The sequence below is a fragment of the Bufo bufo genome, chromosome 4 (genome assembly GCF_905171765.1).
Source record: "Bufo bufo chromosome 4, aBufBuf1.1, whole genome shotgun sequence".
Lineage (NCBI taxonomy): Eukaryota > Metazoa > Chordata > Amphibia > Anura > Bufonidae > Bufo > Bufo bufo.
In genome coordinates, this window is record NC_053392.1 from 368,922,177 (window position 1) to 368,940,162 (window position 17,986).

Below are 17,986 nucleotides of genomic sequence, written 5' to 3' on the forward strand. Positions count from 1 at the left end.
AAAAAAAATCATGTTTTAGTGTCTCCATAGTCTGAGAGCCATAGTTTTTTCAGTTTTTGGGCGATTATCTTGGGTAGGGTACGATTTTTGCGGGATAAGATGACGGTTTGATTGGCACTATTTTGGGGTGCGTATGACTTTTTGATCGCTTGCTATTACACTTTTTGTGATGTAAGGTGACAAAAAATAGCTTTTTTTTACACCGTTTTTTTTTTTTTTTACAGTATTAATCTGAGGGATTAGGTCATGTGGTATTTTTATAGAGCAGGTTAATACGGACGCAGCGATACCTAATATATGTACTTTTTTATTTATGTAAGTTTTACACAATAATATAATTTTTGAAACAAAAAAAATATATCATGTTTTAGTGTCTCCATTTTCTGAGAGCCATCGTTTTTTACAGTTTTTGGGCGATTGTCCTATGTAGGGGCTAATTTTTTGCGGGATGAGGTGACGTTTAGATTGGTACTATTTTTGGGGGCATATGCCTTTTTGATCGCTTGGTGTTGCACTTTTAGTGATGTAAGTTGACAAAAATGGCTTTTTTTACACAGTTTTAATTTTTTATGGTGTCTATCGGATGGGGTAGATCATGTGATATATTTATAGAGCCGTTCGTTACGGACGCGGCGATACCTAATATGTGCGGTTTTTCTTTTTTTTTCAAAGTTTTATTAGAAAATCAGGGGAATGGGGTGTGTTTATTTTTTTTTTAACTTGAAACTTTATTTTTTTATTCAAAACACTTTTTTTTTTTTACTTAAAGAGGACCTTTCACTGATCCTGACATTGTGAACTAAGTATCATGACATATACAGCGGCGCCCAGGGATCTCACTGCACTTACTATTATCCCTGGGCGCCGCTCCGTTCTCCCATTATGTCCTTCGGTATGTTCGGGGACTTGGTTATAGTAGGCGGAGACTTAGGGGCGTCTCCTTCTCCTAGGCTGTAGCGCTGGCCAATCGCAGCGCAGAGCTCACAGCCTGGGAGAAAAAAAACTCCCAGGCTGTGAGCTCTGCGATGCGATTGGCCAGCACTACAGCCTAGGAGAAGGAGACACCCCTAAGTCTCCGCTTACTATAATTAAGTCCCCGAACATACCGGAGGACATAACGGGAGAACGGAGCTGCGCCCAGGGATAATAGTAAGTGCAGTGAGATCCCTGAGCGCCGCTGTATATGTCATGATACTTAGTTCACAATGTCAGGATCGGTGAAAGGTCCTCTTTAACTTTATTTTTTTCACACTTTTTTGGGGGTCTGATCCCCTCTGCAATGCATTACAATACATCTGTATTGTAATGCATTGCCTGTTAGTGTTTGACACGGAGTCATACACTAACAGGTTGCCTAGGAGACCCAGCCTGAGGCTGGATCTCCTCGGCTCCCGTAGAAGGTAGTTCCCAATGCCGTGCAGGGCATTGGGCAGCCTCTGCACGGCATCTGGCTGCTTTGTCACGCATCGGGTCCCCGCCACAGCAGCGCGGGCACTCGATGCGATCACTCACCTGCCGCAAACCTCTTCTATGTCGCGGTCAGCGCGGACTGCGGCATAGAAGGGGTTTATCCGCCGGCATCGCTGTAAGCTACCAGGGACTGCCGGACCCCTGCAGTGATTGTGCGCGCACCGCTCTGATGCCCGCCCGATCATCCCGCCGTGCATGTACGGCGGAATGCATTCTGGCAATGCATCCCCCGCCGTACATGTACGGCGTTCTGCGCTAGGGGGTTAAAGGAGTTGGCCAATCTCACACATTGGTGGCATATCGTTATGATATGCTGCCAACGCCAGTTAGGGGAGTGTCCTACCTCTGGGACTTGCATCTATCTCTAGAACAGGGCCCCTAAAGTGAATGAGGGTGCACTGAGCAAGCACGGCCACCCTCCTTACACTTCTATGGGAGTGATGAAAATAGCCAAGGTCCTTCTCGGCTATTTCCGTAACTCCCAAATTGGTGAATAGGAGAGGGGCCGCCACGCTTGCACAGTGGGCTCTACGTTCACTTCTATGGGACTTCCGGAAATAACAACTAAGTGTGCTCGCTTGGCCTTTTCTGAACTCCCATAGAAGAGACTGTAGAGCTCGACATGCATGCATGTTCTTAAAATTGCTGTGTGTCCCAGAAGTGGGACTCGCACATATATGACATTGATGGCATATCCTTGTGATATGTCATCATTGTCTAATATGGCCAACCCCTTTAACTAAATTTGCTAAAAGATAAGGGTGGACACATCTGTACATAGGATGTTGAGAATGGGATTATAGCCACACTTTAAACCAATTGAACTATGAGGTGTTAACTAGAGATGATCGAATCGAAGCCGACGAAGTGGAATTCGATCTGAATTTCAGGAAAAATTTGATTTGCAACGAATGCGAACTACCTCCCGCTTCGTGGTAACGAATCACATTTTTCCTAAAATGGCGGCTACACGTGTGAGGACTGAGGACATGAGGCAAGGAACTCTGGAAAGATGGGATCACCCAGATTGACATGCCTGCATGCAGCCAATCAGCAGCCAGCCAGCTCTGTGATGTCACAGCCCTATAAATACGCCGGCCATCTTACAGTCAGACATTTTCCAGCGTTCAGAGTGCAGGGACAGACGTGTGAAGGTGCTAGGGACAGAAATTGGAAAAACCTGATTGTGGAGAAAAAAAAAGACAGAAAAAACGATTTATAAGTGCAGGGAAAGGATATGGAGGAATCATTTTACAGCATCTTAGTGCTAGGGACATTGATTTGAAAGCGATTTACAAATGCAGGGAAAGATTATTTGGTATAGCCATTAGACAGCTCTGTCATTCTAGCCATTTGTTATTGGGCTGCAAGTGCTATGTTGAAAAGCCTTTAGTGGCTTATATCTTAGTATCTTTAGTATCTTATATCAGTACTACAAGAAAAATATATACGCATTTCTCTTCTGCAGTTATTTCTGGTGAAAGCATATAGGGGCGTATTTCAGTCTAAGAAGATAAATATCTTCTCAGTTCACTTCTGCAGTTATTTCTGCTGAAAGTGTATAGGGGCGTATTACAGTAAAAAAGAAAAATATATATGCACTGCACTGTTGCAGTTATTTCTGGTGAAAGCGTATAGGGGCGTATTTCAGTAGAAAAAGAAAAATATGTACGCACTGCACTGTTGCAGTTATTTGTGGTGAAAGCATATAGGGGTGTATATCAGTACTACAAGAAAAATATATACGCACTTCACTCTTCAATTTTTTCCTGGTCAAAGCATAAATGGTTGTGTTTCAGTACAACAAGAAAAATATATTCTCAGTGCATTTTTGCATTTAATTCAGGTGAAAGCGTATAGTGGCCTATTTCAGTACAAAAAGAAAAATATATTTGTCGCTTTTAGGGGTGTTTTAATTTCTGTTTAATTTGTTTAGTTCAGCTACCAGTATATCAGGCAGAGAAGTGCCAGGCCATATACAGAGGAGTGGAAGAGGCCTAAATGTTTCTGGCGCAAGTAGAGGTCGAAGCAGAGCAAGGGGGCGTGGCAGCAGGAGTCGCAACGAGAGGCCTGAGCTCCCAGTGTCATCTAGCGGTCGTGTCTTGACCAGCAACCCAGCGGTTCTTGATTGGTAACACTTTATCCCAAGTGACATCAAACACCCCCAGCCAAGTGTCGGTGGGTTCGTCAGACACAACCCTTAGTTGGCATGGCCCGAGAGCAGGTCCTGTGCCCTCACCTGTCCTCAACCTGCCTCTGTCCATTTCTGTTCCCTCACCGCGAGAAGTACTATATGCTGTGGGCTCAGCTCTACTTTTCAGCGAGGAACAGCTACCAGAGGACAGTCAGCAGCTACTGTCCAGCCAAGATCTGGAACAGACATCCACCGCTTCCTCCGCTAGGCGGGCAAGTAGTAATAAGGAGAGTGGCGCAGGAGCTTGTGTTGCGAGCAGTCAGGCTCCTGACCCAGAGACCATTGAGGAGGACATCAGTGACGTGCAGACAATACTTGATGATGATGAAGCCGATTGCACTTGGGAGCCGAGTGCAGAAGGGGTTTCATCATCATCAGGAGAAGAGGGTGGCAGCTTGCCTGTGAGGCAGCGGTTTAGCCAGCAAGGTGATAGCATGGCTGGGAGTCAGCAGGGTGGCAGAAGTTGCAGGTCGGGAGACAAATGTGCGCGGGGTAGACCACCTGTAGTGGTGCAGGTGTTCACGGAGGCAGCGGCGGTAGCAGTCCATCAGTGCGAACTGTTGGGGGGAAAATCACCTACTTGGCGGTGTGGCAGTTATTTATTAAGCTGCCGGAGAAGGTTAACGTGGCTATACGTTGAATATGTGGGCAGAGGGTGAAGCATGGCCAGGGTGCCAATGTTGGCACTACGGCCCTGTGTCAACTTATGCAGAGTTGCCATGCAGTGGCCTGGGAGAACCGTGGCTCCAATGTGGTGGTCCAGCCTTACCGCTGCATCACCCAGTGGCACGCACCCGGTTTCAGCCAGTCAAGGCTCCACCACTTCAGCCGATGGGAACGGTCTGTCATTCTCATCTTCTGCTGGTCCAGATGCTCCTGCTCCTACTCCTCGTCAGTCATTCCATCAGCAATCGATCACAAAGGGATTTCCAAGAGACAGCAGTATGCGTGCACACATCCAACGCAGCAGAAGCTGAATGTGCTCCTGTCCAAGTTGCTGGTGCTGCAGTCCCTCCCTTTCCAAGTGGTGGACTCTGCCCCTTTCAGAGAACTGATGGCTTGTGCCAAGTCGAGGTGGACAGTCCCAAGCCAACATTTATTTGCTAAAAAGGCAGTACCAGCCCTGCACAAATATGTCGAACAGAAGGTGGGCCAGTCCTTGAGCATGTCGGTGTCTGCCAAAGTGTGCGGCAGCACCGATGTGTGGAGCTGTAACTATGGTCAGGGACAGTACATGTCCTTTACGGCCCACTGGGTGAATGTGGTTCCTGCACAGTCACACCAGCAACTTGACCAGGTCACGCCGCTTCCGCCTTTACGTTGTCACGCCCTTGGTCCTGCGACAATGTCCGCCTCTGCCTCCTCATCCTCCACCATGTCCTCAGCCTCCACTGCAGGGACAAGTCACAGTGTCCCTCCAGCATAACACATGTGCAGGGCATGGCAGTGTCATACTGTTCTGCACCTGGTTTGCCTTGGCGAACGGAGTCATACAGGGGAGGAACTGCTCTCTCTGATTCATCAAGAAATCGAATCCTGGCTTTCTCCGCGACAACTGAAAATTGGAACCATAGTGACCTACAACGGGAAGAGCATAGTGTCAGTACTGCGTCAAGGAAGGCTGAGCCATGCTTCCTACATGGCACACGTGTTGAATCTGGTTGTCAAGCGGTTCCTAAAGTCTTCCACCCATCTGCAAGACATCATGAAAATGGCCAGGAAACTTTGCATGCACTTCAGCCACTCGTACACTGCAAAGCACACCATTCTTGAGCTGCAGCAGCAGAATGGAATCCCCCAACATAGGCTGATATGCAACGTTTCCACCTGTTGGAATTTCACCGTCCATATGTTTGACCGACTATTCTAACAGAGAAAAGCCATAAACGATTTCTTGATGATGCAAGCGGATAGGAGTACTCCCCTGTGTAACTTCGATGTCAGCCAGTGGCAGCTAATGCATGACACCTGTCATTTGCTCAGGCCCTTTGAGGATGCCACGTTATTTGTCAGTCACCAGGACTACGGGATAAATGTTGTCATTCCACTGCTTCATGTCCTGGAACAGATGCTGGTAACAATGGCTGGTCAGGAAACTCGAGATGTGGCGTCTAGATCTTACAGCCACATGAGCCCTGTGGGGGCTGAACTCGAAGAGTAGGAGGAGGGGGAGGAGGACTTTGGAGCACAGGCAATGTGCAGCCAAATGGGTGGTTTTTCTACTCAAGTGACAGGAGAGGTGGAGCAGGAGTAGCCAGAGGAGCTCCAGGGCGATGAGGAAGATGATACAGAGGACCCAGTCTACAGTCGCTGATGAGTAGCTTTCTTCACCCGCATAGAGAAGAAACTACTCACCAGCAGCAGCAGGTAGACCTGGAGAAGGACCTGAAGCAGCAGGTGGTGGCATACTTGGACAGCACCCTGCCAAACCACATTGAAGATCCACTGGACTACTGTGAAGCCAAACTGGATTTGTGTCCGCAACTAGCAGAGTTTGCCCTGGAAAAGCTGTCCTGCCCAGCCAGTAGTGTGGCATCAGAGCGGGTGACTACCTGCCTCAGCTACGACTCTGATGCTGCCACCCGCCTGAATGCCATACATCTGATGTCAAGTGTTCCTTATTTCAGCCACCTTCATCAGTGGGTACTGGTATTGCCACCCACCGCCCCACTCTGTCACCGGTCACTTTGTGGTCTTCTGATTCAGCGGCTGCTGCCATCTCCACACTATGTCAACTTTCTACTCTGTGATAACCTCCTGCTGCTGCTGCCATATCCACACTATGTCACTTTGCCAGTCTGTGGTATCCTGCTGCTGCCATCTCCACACTATGTCACATTGCCACTCTGTGCTCTCCTGATGCTGCTGCCATATCAACACTATGTCACCTTGCCAGCAGGAGTGGGTAGAAAACACAGAAGACATGCAAATATTCCATTCAAGTGTCATCTCTGTTTTACATCCACACAGTTTGTTTTTTTGGCATTAGCAATACAGATGGATTATTGGGCAAATGCTGACCGAGTGAAGGCATATGCTCCACAGACAGGATCTGTTTTTTTGTGCGTTATTGATCTGACGGATCAGAGGAAGGGCAAATTAATCAGTGAATAAACACAAACTTACTGCTGACACTCTCTCCACTCTGTCGGGGGGGGGGGGGGGGGCTCTACTTGTATACGCGTTCAATAGAACAGGTTCTGTAAACATCTATGTGGAATCAGCTGCCGACGGTGTAAAAGGAGTGCACTTCTTCTTGACGCTAACATCGACCTGTAAGGCTGAGTTCATACTTGAGTTATTTGGTCAGTTTTGGCCCCGTGACTGCCCTCATAAGTGAAGTGTGCGGTGATTATAAGAGCGACTCCTGTCATCTGCATGTTATACGGACTCACAGTATTATTTCACTACCAAAGCAGACTCCCTATGCGTGTTACTACAAGGCACAGTGTTCTACACCACTATAAAGGCTTTCTGCAGCCAGGAAATAGATGTTTTTTTAACATAATTTGCCGCGAATATATTCGGATCGAACCAAATTTTTCCCGGAAAATTTGGCGAACCGGCGAATCGATTTTCTGAAATATTCGCTCATCTCTAGTGTTAAACATTGCGCTGTTAAATCACTTGCTGAATTTTTCAACACTAGCATGTGCATAATCTTTAAAAAATTCCATTAAATAGAATAGAAATGTACTATTTTGATGTCATTGTTATTTGGACTTTTTAATTTTTAAAGATCAGGGGGATTCTTTTTTTTCCATTTATCTCTTCAGTCTGATTTATATTTGGCATTTCTTTTCTTATTTTTCATTTGTCATTTGTGATTCGAATCATCAATCATTTAATTACAATTACTGCATAATCTTCTGTATGATGCTCTGTAGGAAAAGCATGAAATATTCATTTTTATATTGTCATTTGTTATATTCTTCAAGAAGACACTGTGTTCCATCTTGTAATATTATCATGTTGCATGAATGTCAGAGCTCAGGAGCATAACCATTTCTCTTTCATTTCACTTCTTTTTCATTCTTCTTGCTTTTTCTTACGCTTTCCCTTTGTTCTTCTGCTTTCAAAGCCAAACTGTTGGTGGGATTCTGACAAGCAGGTATGTCTACCTTGTAACTGCAGTGTCAGCAGCTCAGTGTCCCAGCGCTGTGACATTACAGGCAGATGTATCTGTAAACCTGAGTACTTTGGGAAACGATGTGAGTTTAAAAGACAGGTATATGAAAGGAAAAATCCCACCTGGAAATCCCAAAGTTTTCAAGCTCTACCCAGTAGGAGATGGAATTACCCTACTTCAAGAGGTTGTCCTCGGGGAGCTTACAAACCAGCTACTCCGGTAATTGGATGTGCAATCCTTTTATGCATGGAGTGGAGTTTACATTTGTTGCACAGCAAATAACTGGTTAATACTTTTTCTTATAAGAAAAAACTTCATTATTAGTGACATTTTATTTATTGGTTTTAAGATATGTTTAGTGTTCTGTGGGCATGTTTTCCCTAATTTAACAACTGACCATAATATCCTTATATCTATCAAATATTAGGCTAGGACTAATTTAATTTGGCATCGTTACTGATTATTTAAAAGTGGCATGTGGTGGTCAAATAATACACTGCTCAAAAAAATAAAGGGAACACGAAAATAACACATCCTAGATCTGAGTTAATTAAATATTCTTCTGAAATACTTTGTTCTTTACATAGTTGAATGTGCTGACAACAAAATCACACAAAAATTAAAAAATGGAAATCAAATTTTTCATCCCATGGAGGTCTGGATTTGGAGTCACACTCAAAATTAAAGTGGAAAAACACACTACAGGCTGATCCAACTTTGATGTAATGTCCTTAAAACAAGTCAAAATGAGGCTCAGTAGTGTGTGTGGCCTCTACGTGCCTGTATGAACTCCCTACAATGCCTGTGCATGCTCCTGATGAGGTGGCGGACGGTCTCCTGAGGGATCTCCTCCCAGACCTGGACTAAAGCATCTGCCAACTCCTGGACAGTCTGTGGTGCAACGTGACGTTGGTGGATAGAGCTAGACATGATGTCCCAGATGTGCTCAATTGGATTCAGGTCGGGGGAACGGGCGGGCCAGTCCATAGCATCAATGCCTTCGTCTTGCAGGAACTGCTGACACACTCCAGCCACATGAGGTCTAGCATTGTCTTGCATTAGGAGGAACCCAGGGCCAACCGCACCAGCATATGGTCTCACAAGGGGTCTGAGGATCTCATCTCGGTACCTAATGGCAGTCAGGCTACCTCTGGCGAGCACATGGAGGGCTGTGCGGCCCTCCAAAGAAATGCCACCCCACACCATTACTGACCCAATGCCAAACCAGTCATGGTGGAGGATGTTGCAGGCAGCAGAACGTTCTCCACGGCGTCTCCAGACTCTGTCACGTCTGTCACATGTGCTCAGTGTGAACCTGCTTTCATCTGTGAAGAGCACAGGGCGCCAATGGCGAATTTGCCAATCTTGGTGTTCTCTGGCAAATGCCAAACGTCCTGCACGATGTTGGGCTGTAAGCACAACCCCCACCTGTGGACGTCGGGCCCTCATATCACCCTCATGGAGTCTGTTTCTGACCGTTTGAGCAGACACATGCACATTTGTGGCCTGCTGGAGGTCATTTTGCAGGGCTCTGGCAGTGCTCCTCCTGTTCCTCTTTGCACAAAGGCGGAGGTAGCGGTCCTGCTGCTGGGTTGTTGCCTTCCTACGGCCTCCTCCACGTCTCCTGATGTACTGGCCTGTCTCCTGTTAGCGCCTCCATGCTCTGGACACTATGCTGACAGACACAGCAAACCTTCTTGCCACAGTTCGCATTGATGTGCCATCCTGGATAAGCTGCACTACCTGAGCCACTTGTGTGGGTTGTAGACTCCGTCTCATGCTACCACTAGAGTGAAAGCACCGCCAGCATTCAAAAGTGACCAAAACATCAGTCAAGAAGCATAGGAACTGAAAAGTGGTCTGTGATCACCACCTGCAGAACCACTCCTTTATTGGGGGTGTCTTGCTAATTGCCTATAATTTCCACCTGTTGTCTATCCCATTTGCACAACAGCATGTGAAATTGATTGTCACTCAGTGTTGCTTCCTAAGCGGACAATTTGATTTCACAGAAGTGTGATTGACTTGGAGTTACATTGTGTTTTTTAAGTGTTCCCTTTATTTTTTTGAGCAGTGTACTTCCATATAGTGTCTGAATAAGGGTACTTTCACACTAGTGTTTAAGTTTTCCGGTATTGAGTTCCGTCATAGGGGCTCAATACCGGAAAAAAAAAAACGCTTCAGTTTTGTCTGCATTCATTGTCAATCGGGACAAAACTGAACAGAATGGAATGCTCCAAAATGCATTCAGTTCCGTTTAGTTGCGTTCCCAGACCGGAGAGCAAACCGCAACATGTATTTTGCTTTACGTCCTGGGATGTGGAGCAAGAAGGATCCGGCATTATCCCCAATGCAAGTGAATGGGGACAAATCCGTTTTCTCTGCCACAATCTGCCACAATAGAAAACGGATCGGTCCCCCATTGAGTTTCAATGGAGTTGATGACGGATCTGCCTTGGCAACATTAAAGATATGTTAAAGATAATACAACCAGATCCGTTCATAACGGATGCAGATGGTTGTATTATCAGTAATGGAAGCAAAAACGCTAGTGTGAAAGTAGCCTAATAAAGCTATAACGTACCATCTGCACAACACGCAAAAATAGTTTACTATACAGCATATATAAAGTAATATAACAACAGCTCTATATAGTGCCTCTGTTGCCAAATCATTGCTGGTGCCCATTTAAGCAGGGACAACTGGTGTACTTTGTGCAGCAGCATAGGTTGCATGCCTCTGAGGCTTTCTCTGGTTTAAGCCTTCAGGAAATCAGGCTCCAACAGCAAATCATTTGCAGTAACCTTAATTTTTACTATGCCGTTGGTTAAATTTGATTGAGTATTCAATCAATCAACTTATAAACAACTAGTTCAAGAGATCAGCACTTAACAAAAGTTAATGTTTTTTTTTTTTTATTGGAAAGCGATATCATTCTTATTTTGATGTATGAGCTTAGTTATAATGTACCATCTGCACCACACAGTGCAAATATACTTTACTATACAGCATACATAAAGTAATATAACAACAGCTTTATATAGTGTCTCTGTTGCCAGATCATTGTTGGTGCCCATTTAAGCAGGGACAACTGGTGTACTTTGTGCAGCAGCACAGGTTGCATATCTCTAAGGCTTTCTCTGATTTTAAGCCTTAATTTGTAGTAACCTTATTTTCTAATATACCGTGGGTTAAATTTGATTGATCTAGTTCAAGAGTTAATAGTTTTGGTTTTCAATTGGAACGTGAGATCATTCTTATTTTGATGTTAATTGAGCTTAGTTTACTGAAATGTATCAAAGGAGCATATGATAATGTATAGATGATCTGTATAGAAAGGTTAACCAACAACAATATACCTGAAGCTCCAGATTTGTTTGGATTACTAAATTTGTTTCCAAATGCATGTTTTTCTGAGTGATTTCTGTGTTTTCTCTTTTTTTATATATAGTTTGCTTATTTTATATAACTCTTTTTTTATTCTCTCATATTATGAGTAGACATCACCTCTATTGACTAAAGTCAAAAACCTTGTTGACAAGTGCAGTCTGGAGAGTAGTTGACTACCAATAAAATCAATGTGAAAAAAAATAATTTAAATGGGAGCCATGAAGAAGACAATGGACTGGCACAACTGATATAGCTGGGGTGCTACCAACCTCCCCAATCATAGTTTGAATAAATAGCAAAGAACAAGGGTGAAGGTATAAAAAGGTAGCACTCTTCAATAATTGACAATATAATACACTTTATTATACAATATCGCCTAACCAGCAGACAATTAAAAACATTTCAAAACACATGCAATGGGTCTGCATCCGTGATACAGTGTTCACACAGCCTGTGTCCGTATATTGCGGGCCGCCATACAGGCATGGCCGGACAATAGCCTTGTGCATGAGTCCTTAAGCACAATAGTGTTCAAAAAGTTTGCAATTTTTTTCATGTCAGTTTCCGGCATTAGGCATCATAATAAATGACTCCCCCATTGTTTACACTGGGAGTTTATTTGTCCTTCATAACTTAGCACATGTTGGGTTTTCTACTTTAGAAACTGTGGACACCTATGGGAATTTTTATTTTATTGCATGCATTTTGAATAAAAATAATATTTGTAATAGTTTTTTATTTAAAAAATGTAACTATTTTTGTCAGACAAGCTCTCTGAGGGCTAAAACTCCAGCAGCCTCTGTGATTTAAAAAAATAAATAAAAAGCAGTAACAAAAATTATTCTTAACCCAAAACTTAAAAAAATGCCCCAAAAATGACCACCATTAAGTAAATGTGTCCTGAATCATATTACCTAAACATACTTTTTTAAGATTACAAAAATGAATTATCTGTTTATATGTTGTACTATTGCATATTTTTCACTATTGTTTTCCCTATTTTAGCCACAGACATATGGTCCTGTATCTGCACAAGGATGTCTAGCCTGTAACTGCAATTCTTTTGGATCCAAGTCATTTGACTGTGATGATAAAGGTCAATGTCATTGTCAGCCAGGAGTAGCCGGAGATAAATGTGATCGATGTGCTCATGGATTCTTTGACTTCCAAGAAGGCGGCTGTACCCGTGAGTACCACACTTCTCCGTCCTGTCAATAAAAAATTTTGGTCCCAGATACTGACTGGTCATTTGTCTAATGATGCATGTTAGTCATACTTCCAGACCTGTAAATTAATTACTTGAGGCTGGTGGTTTTTTTTAGGCTGGTGGTACATGACTAGATTATTTTGGTGGTGATCATCATGATTCTACAGCTCTGTAAATGCTGCTAATGAGGTGTTATCAGTATATTGAACTTTAGACATTTATTGATCTTAATCATTTATTATGATTTTCCAATTTGTCCATAAAAAAATTATGTCTGTGATTTTGGTATAAGTTGTCCAGAAAAAAGAAAAATTTTAGTTGGCAACTCTGGTTGTCATGAAAAATTCAATTGAGACAGCTTTTTCCAAACCTGTTATTTCTACTTGTTTCCCTAGAAAGTGAGCCAGAGTTCTGCATATTTGAGCTTCATTTCTTCAATAAGTTACGTCACCTAAAGGGAATCTGTCACCACCCTAGAGTGTGTCTAACTGTCCGTACGACACTGTAGCTATACTAGAGCCCTTTTCAAATATAACTTTATTGGCCACAACTATATTCACTATCCCCCCAAAAAACGTTTTTTTTATAAATATGCTAATTAGGTTGAAAAGAGTCCAATGGGCTGTACTTATCCGTGCTGGGGGCCAGCCACGTTTATTAACAGTGAGCCCTGCTCATCTCCTCCTCTTTTCTCCACCTTCAAGCTGCAGCAACATCATCAGGCTAAGGCTCCGAATGTCATTCAGGCTGTGAGCGCACCAGAAAGAAAACATGTGTGGGCTATTATCTTCTGCTGGCAGATGTCAACTACATATGCTCCAGCGGCCTGAGTGAGATTTGGAGTGTCAGCATGATTTCAATGCAGTTAGGGTGTGGAGAGAAGAAGGAGGGGCCCGGATTTAAAAGTAAGGGCTATAGTAGAGCTACAATGATGTACGAACAGTCAGAAACAGTCTAGAATGATGACAGATCCCCCTTAAAGAGCATTTCCAACATCTCATGTGTGATAGCACTATGTTCACCATTTCAATATGATTTCATATAATCTTATGCATAATCTAGTGCAGCTGATTATCAGTTAGCCAAACTTGACATTCTAGTCTGAATACAACATGCCAAATAATATACTGTTACATACAGATATGTCCACCATTACAATTGCTTGGGTGTGGTTAAGGGTTCCAATTTCTCGGAAACAAAGTCAATCCAATATTGTGACATTCTTGCGAAAACCCTTGAGAAACTGCAATTCAATGAGCAACCATATGAGATATACATCTCATGACAAAGTATCGTGAAATCATGTTTCAAAAAAAAAAAGAAGAAGAAAGGACTAACCATACTCCTATTAGAAAATGTACTAGAAAAGAAGTTATTTTTAGCAGTGGCTGAAGTCTAAAGTCTATATACCATATATACCGGTCCAGACAGTGGATAATAAATTGGATTAAATCTGCATTGCAAAGGGTAAAAGCCACATTAAAAATAAGCTATTTCCACACAAGAACGAACATGGTCATGTAACCAGTCTAAATAATTCTCTGTCCTGTTAATGTAAAAGACATATTATATAATAAAACAGGGGACCACAAAGAGTTAGGGTTGACTAATTAAATGCCTGTTAGGTAGGTAAAATTTAGAGTAAAAATTACATTTTCCAATTATGCAACGCAGTTTTCTTGTTGGGCACCTAAGAACGTAATTATAAAGAAATGGCAAATATAATATTTGAATAAAAGACCACTGCTGGCCAAGAATCAGAATCTTACAGGTCATCTCAGGCTCTTACACTTGAATAGTTTCTTCTAGGTATGTGATGGTTAAACTAGTAGTTATATAATCTATCAATAAAGTTAAAATTAATTAAATGAACAATACGTAAAAGGAATACAGCCCATATAAAATTACATTACATACCATGGTTTATAGAGTACAATCATTCAGCTAGTGAATAATGTGTATATATATATATATATATATATATATATATACAGTACAGACCAAAAGTTTGGACACACCTTTATTTTCATGACTATGAAAATTGTAGATTCACACTGAAGGCATCAAAACTATGAATTAACACATGTGGAATTATATACATAACAAACAAGTGTGAAACAACTGAAAATATGTCATATTCTAGGTTCTTCAAAGTAGCCACCTTTTGCTTTGATTACTGCTTTGCACACTCTTGGCATTCTCTTGATGAGCTTCAAGAGGTAGACTCCTGAAATGGTTTTCACGTCATAGGTGTGCCCTGTCAGGTTTAATAAGTGGTATTTCTTGCCTTATAAATGGGGTTGGGACCATCAGTTGCGTTGAGGAGAAGTCAGGTGGATACACAGCTGATAGCCCTACTGAATAGACTGTTAGAATTTGTATCATGGCAAGAAAAAAGCAGCTAAGTAAAGAAAAACGAGTGGCCATCATTACTTTAAGAAATGAAGGTCAGTCAGTCAGCCGAAAAATTGGGAAAACTTTGAAAGTAAGGGCTATTTGACCATGAAGGAGAGTGATGGGGTGCTGCGCCAGATGACCTGGCCTCCACAGTCACCAGACCTGAACCCAATCAAGATGGTTTGGGGTGAGCTGGACCGCAGAGTGAAGGCAAAAGGGCCAACAAGTGCTAAGCATCTCTGGGAACTCCTTCAAGACTGTTGGAAGACCATTTCAGGGGACTACCTCTTGAAGCTCATCAAGAGAATGCCAAGAGTGTGCAAAGCAGTAATCAAAGCAAAAGGTGGCTACTTTGAAGAACCTAGAATATTACATATTTTCAGTTGTTTCACACTTGTTTGTTATGTATATAATTCCACATGTGTTAATTCATAGTTTTAATGCCTTCATAGTCATGAAAATAAAGAAAACTCTTTGAATGAGAAGGTGTGTCCAAACTTTTGGTCTGTACTGTGTGTATATATATATATATATATATATATATATATATATATATATTAATGTTGATCGAGCACCAAAGTGCTCGTGTGCTCGAGTAGAACACTTTGCGATGCTCGGGTGTTCAACAGAGCACCCGAGCACAATGGTAGTCAATGGGAGAACCCCAGGCACCCCCGGCACCCCCGGCTCGGAAGAGGGGAGGGTGTTGGGACTCTAGTTCAGCTTAGGAGTCCCTGCTCTGACTCCATATATAGCTATGTCCATATATTGAGTCAGTGCTTGGGGACACCCCATTGTATTTAAATATAATTTAGCCTGCATTTCAGAAAAGTTTCTGCCAGGATTTGAACTCACAACCTTTTACATTAGAGGCAAGGCTTTCTCACTGCGCCTGCGCCGAATACTGAATGGGACGGCGCGAGATTTACACGGCAGACGGGGCCAGCAGGAGAACCAACGCTGGCCTGGCCCTGTCAATCAAGACAGAAGGGCGTGGAAATGAGGTGGGCGAACGGATCCTCTAGGAGCAAGTGCAACGACCCCCTAGAGGCTCATTTGCATATAATTAAAGCTAAAGTTACACGAAATTGGGGGCATACCTAAAAAAAAGAAATGCAGAGTTAAATTCAGGTGACAATTTCACATCTATAATGTCAGCCTGTTTAACAGCGAAAATTGGGGTGACAGAAACCCTTTAAATCGGGCATGCTCAACCTGCGGCCCTCCAGCTGTTGTAAAACTACAATTCCCACAATGCCCTGCTGTAGGCTGATAGCTGTAGGCTGTTTGGGCATGCTGGGAGTTGTAGTTTTGCAACAGCTGGAGGGCCGCAGGTCGAGCATGCCTGCTTTAAATACACTGGGGTGTCCCCAAGCACTGACTCCATATATGGACATAGCTATATATGGAGTCAGAGCAGGGACTCCTAAGCCGTGGACTCACACTGAGCAATTCCATCACTGTACAGCGATCTTCTGCCTAGAAATAGAGGCTAAATTAGATTTAAATACACTGACTCGAGCATCACGCTCGAGCACACGCGGTGTTCTGCTGAACTCCGCGATTTGCCGAGCAAAGCGATGCTCGAGACGAACTGGTGTTTGGCCGAGCATGCTCGCTCAACACTAATATATATATATATAAAATGTAAAACTGTGTATAGTCAAACAATAGCTTTTAACCCATTTTAATTAATATATATATATATATATATATTTTTAATCTTTCTTTCTTTTATAAAGCTTGTGATTGCCCTCATGTTGGGAATAATTGCGAGGCAGAAACTGGTCAGTGTGTTTGTCCTCCCAACACCGTTGGAGAGCAGTGTGACAAGTGTGCACCAAATCACTGGGGATACAGCATTATCACCGGATGCAAGGTCAGTCAATCAAAATTTCTCAGTGGTTTAAATAGCAGGCAAGCAGTGTTATTATAGTCGCAATGGTTCAGCTAATCAGGTTTGATCAGCTGAACCATTGGAGAAGAAACTTCTTATATTATTTAATGTTATTCATCCAGGAACCTCATTAAAAGTATAGACTATACTGTATAATGTATTTGTGTTGATTTCTCCTGTATCATCCATCTAAATGGTAAAGATAATAGTTGATGATAGTCTTTAATGGAACCTGTCATCAACTTTATGCTGACCTCAATGAGGGCAGCATAAAATAGTGACAGAAATGCTGATTTCAGCGGTGTGTCACTCATGAGCTAAAAGTAAGTGGCTGCTGAGAACCAGCATCATAATCATTGCAGCCCAGGCCTTGAAAAGAGTCAAACCTAACTGAGAAGAGTCATGGTTATTCATAATTTCCTGCTCTCCTGCCCATCTGCTGATTATTGACAGTTCTCTCCTAGACAGAAAGAGAGAAAACTAGGTAAAAGACTGTCAGTCATCAGCAGGTGGGCAGGGAGAGCAGGAATTCATGAATAACCATGACTCTTCTCAGGTGGCCATGACTCTTTTCCAGGCCCAGTCTGCAATGATTGTGATGTTGGTTCTCAGCAACCACTTACTTTTAACTTTTAAATGACAGACCGCTGAAATCAACTCACCTGTCTCTACTTTATATTGCCGTTAGTATGGGCAGCATAAAGTTGACGACAGGTTCCCTTTAAGTGAAACTAGTTTATTCTTCCAAAATGTCCGAAAGCTGATGCTTCTGCTAAAAGCTGAAATCAGCAACAGATGATCATGATGGTTTGAGTGCGGAGACCCCCACCGATCACTAGAACAAGGATATACAGTAGAAGAGCTCACACAGAGCACTTTCTCTACTTGCTGCAGGATATGTACTGGAAAGGGGGAGACTTCTAAAGCAATCTGTGCCAAAGAAAATAACGCAAAATGCACCAAGATTATATGTAAATTAGATTGTGCACAAATTTATCACACACAAGTGTCAGTTTTCACACCAAAAGGGATTCATACCAAAATAGAAATGTACAGAGAAAATGTGAGGTTAATAAATTGGTGTTAGGACCCTCACATTTATGAATCTGTTATGAATTTAGGCAATGTTGTAAGCATACTCCGGACATGCGTAAACTCTTGAAAAGTCGCACAATGTAAGCAAAATTGCAACTTTTTGCTAACAACTCTGAAGCTCCTGCAGACCTGGCCATATTCATCACTTCCTGGTCTTCACCCACAAACTGGCGTAAAAATGTTGCATTCTGGAAAATGTTGCTACTG

At 42.8% G+C, this 17,986-nt stretch overlaps 1 protein-coding gene across 2 annotated transcripts in view; it reads left to right on the forward strand.

The window, feature by feature from the left end:
* The window catches only part of LAMA2 (laminin subunit alpha 2), a 1,085,231-nt gene that overhangs the window by 667,986 nt on the left and 399,259 nt on the right, over nucleotides 1-17,986 (forward strand). For both annotated transcript variants that reach the window (XM_040429125.1, XM_040429126.1), the window contains exons 21-22: nucleotides 12,189-12,369; nucleotides 16,530-16,666. In XM_040429125.1, the coding sequence (XP_040285059.1) occupies nucleotides 12,189-12,369; nucleotides 16,530-16,666 (318 nt within the window). The remainder of the gene's footprint in view (nucleotides 1-12,188; nucleotides 12,370-16,529; nucleotides 16,667-17,986) is intronic.